General features: G+C 44.4%; 1 protein-coding gene across 1 annotated transcript; it reads left to right on the forward strand.

Annotated features, from left to right (window-relative positions):
- Window positions 1-14: 14 nt before the first annotated feature.
- On the forward strand, window positions 15-578 carry LOC104069696 (pituitary homeobox 2; the record flags this gene model as incomplete). The annotated part of the gene is made up of 1 exon (XM_009580026.1): window positions 15-578. A coding segment is annotated over one exon (561 nt), but the record flags the coding sequence as incomplete, so codon positions are not given.
- Window positions 579-2,214: the final 1,636 nt, after the last annotated feature.

The raw sequence follows: 2,214 nt of genomic DNA on the forward strand, positions 1-2,214 counted from the left end.
CGTTTCCAAAGGTTTGGTTCAAGAACCGCAGAGCCAAATGGAGAAAGAGAGAAAGGAACCAGCAAGCCGAGCTTTGCAAAAACGGCTTCGGTCCACAGTTTAACGGCCTCATGCAGCCCTACGATGACATGTACCCCGGCTACTCGTACAACAACTGGGCAGCCAAGGGCCTGACCTCCGCTTCCCTCTCCACCAAAAGCTTTCCTTTCTTCAACTCCATGAATGTCAACCCTCTGTCTTCTCAGAGCATGTTCTCCCCTCCAAACTCCATCTCCTCCATGAGTATGTCTTCAAGCATGGTACCCTCTGCAGTCACCGGGGTCCCCGGCTCCAGCCTCAACAGCCTGAATAACTTGAACAACTTGAGCAATCCCTCCCTGAATTCTGCAGTGCCAACGCCAGCCTGTCCTTATGCTCCTCCAACACCTCCGTATGTTTATAGGGACACATGTAACTCGAGCTTGGCGAGTCTGAGACTTAAAGCCAAGCAGCACTCCAGTTTTGGCTATGCCAGTGTGCAGAACCCCGCTTCCAACCTGAGCGCTTGCCAGTACGCGGTGGACAGACCCGTGTGAGACACCCAAGTAGGAAACACTGCATGGGAATCCCTCCCCATTTCCCGCGGAGACTGAGAATTACACTAGAAAGTAATGGGCACTAGAGAGAAAGAGAAAGGAGGAAAAATCAGACAGAGAGAGAGGAAAGGAGAGAGAGAGAGAGAGGAAAAAAAAGAGGAAACCACTGAAATAAGATAGTTCCTTTGTTTTCAAAGGACCTCCTACAGATTCTGAGATCTTTCTTTCACTAAGAGTATTTCAACAGTTACAAGGACATATATATATATATATATGGACAAATGTTTGACTGGATATGATATGACATTTTAATGTTACTATAAGCTTGTTATTTTTTAAGTTTAGCATTGTTAACATAAAAATGACTGAAAGGATGTATATATATCGAAATGTCAAATTAATTTTATAAAAGCAGTTGTTAGTAATATCACAACAGTGTTTTTAAAAGGTTAGGCTTTAAAATAAAGCATGTTACACAGAAGCGATTAGGATTTTTTCGCTTGCGAGCAAGGGAATGTATATACTAAATGCGACACTGTATGTTTCTAACATATAATTATCAAAAAAAACCATTGTGTGAATATCAGTTTTAGAATAGTACCTCTGGTGGATGCAATGATGTTTCTGATATTGCAATGTAAAACATGCCCTGTGTATAACATTTCGTACAATATTATTGTTTTACTTTTCAGCAAACATGAAAAAAATGTGTTTTATTTCATGGGAGTAAAATATACAGCATACAGTTTTGTCTGGATTTTTATTTACTGAGCTAAGCTGCGCACCGGTAACTGGTCTGCAGTGATTGACTGATCGTTGACACTGGATCTCGCTCTCTGGAAACACAGGGCAGTACTTTTTATTGCAATACAAATAAACGCTGGCATTTTTTTCACGTTAAAAAAAAAAAAGAAATCCCTCACGCTAACGTAGCATGCTAGAGAAACGCGGGGCTTGGACATGCTGCCTTCCGTGCAGCAGGATCCCTTTATTCCCCCGCGCAGCCCCGAGAAAATGGATTATTTGACATCGTTGGCCTCGAGAATTACCAGCCACAAAGTTGCTGTATCTCGAGCATAAATTTCTCCCGCTGTGAAGGAAGCTTTTATTACATTAAAGAAGAGGGGGTGGGGGGAAAAAAAAAAAAGGAAAAGAAAAGCCAGTTTGCAAACAAACTGCTCCTGTTCAAAATAATCTGTCCCCTTTGCCGCCCCTTGCGCTCACCTTCTCCCTTCAGCGGGGAGATCCTTCATGTAATATTACATTTCTATTTCCAAATCCCCCTTTCAGACATGAAGAGAAACAAAGAGCAGCCCAAATAACCGCAACCCCGCGGAGCGCGGGGGTTGAGAGGTTAGCCCCGAGTTTCCTGCGACTCCGTGCTGCAACACGTCGTTGAAGGGAAAGGTCGTGCTCTCGTGTGTTTTGTTTCAAATAATATCGACCCATTCATTCTCAACCTGCTTGTTCGTGAAATTATACAGGATTATAACTTTGCCATCGCCGGACAATTGAAACAAATCAAGATGAATTGCTGCTCGGCCCTCCCATCGGCTCACACACCCCGGGCGGGCAAGGAGGGGCTGGCGCGGGGGGGGTGCGGCGGCAGGACCCGGCGGCAATATCGATATACGAAGAA

The sequence above is a fragment of the Fulmarus glacialis genome, unplaced genomic scaffold (assembly GCF_000690835.1).
Source record: "Fulmarus glacialis isolate BGI_N327 unplaced genomic scaffold, ASM69083v1 scaffold33240, whole genome shotgun sequence".
Classification (NCBI taxonomy): Eukaryota; Metazoa; Chordata; class Aves; order Procellariiformes; family Procellariidae; genus Fulmarus; species Fulmarus glacialis.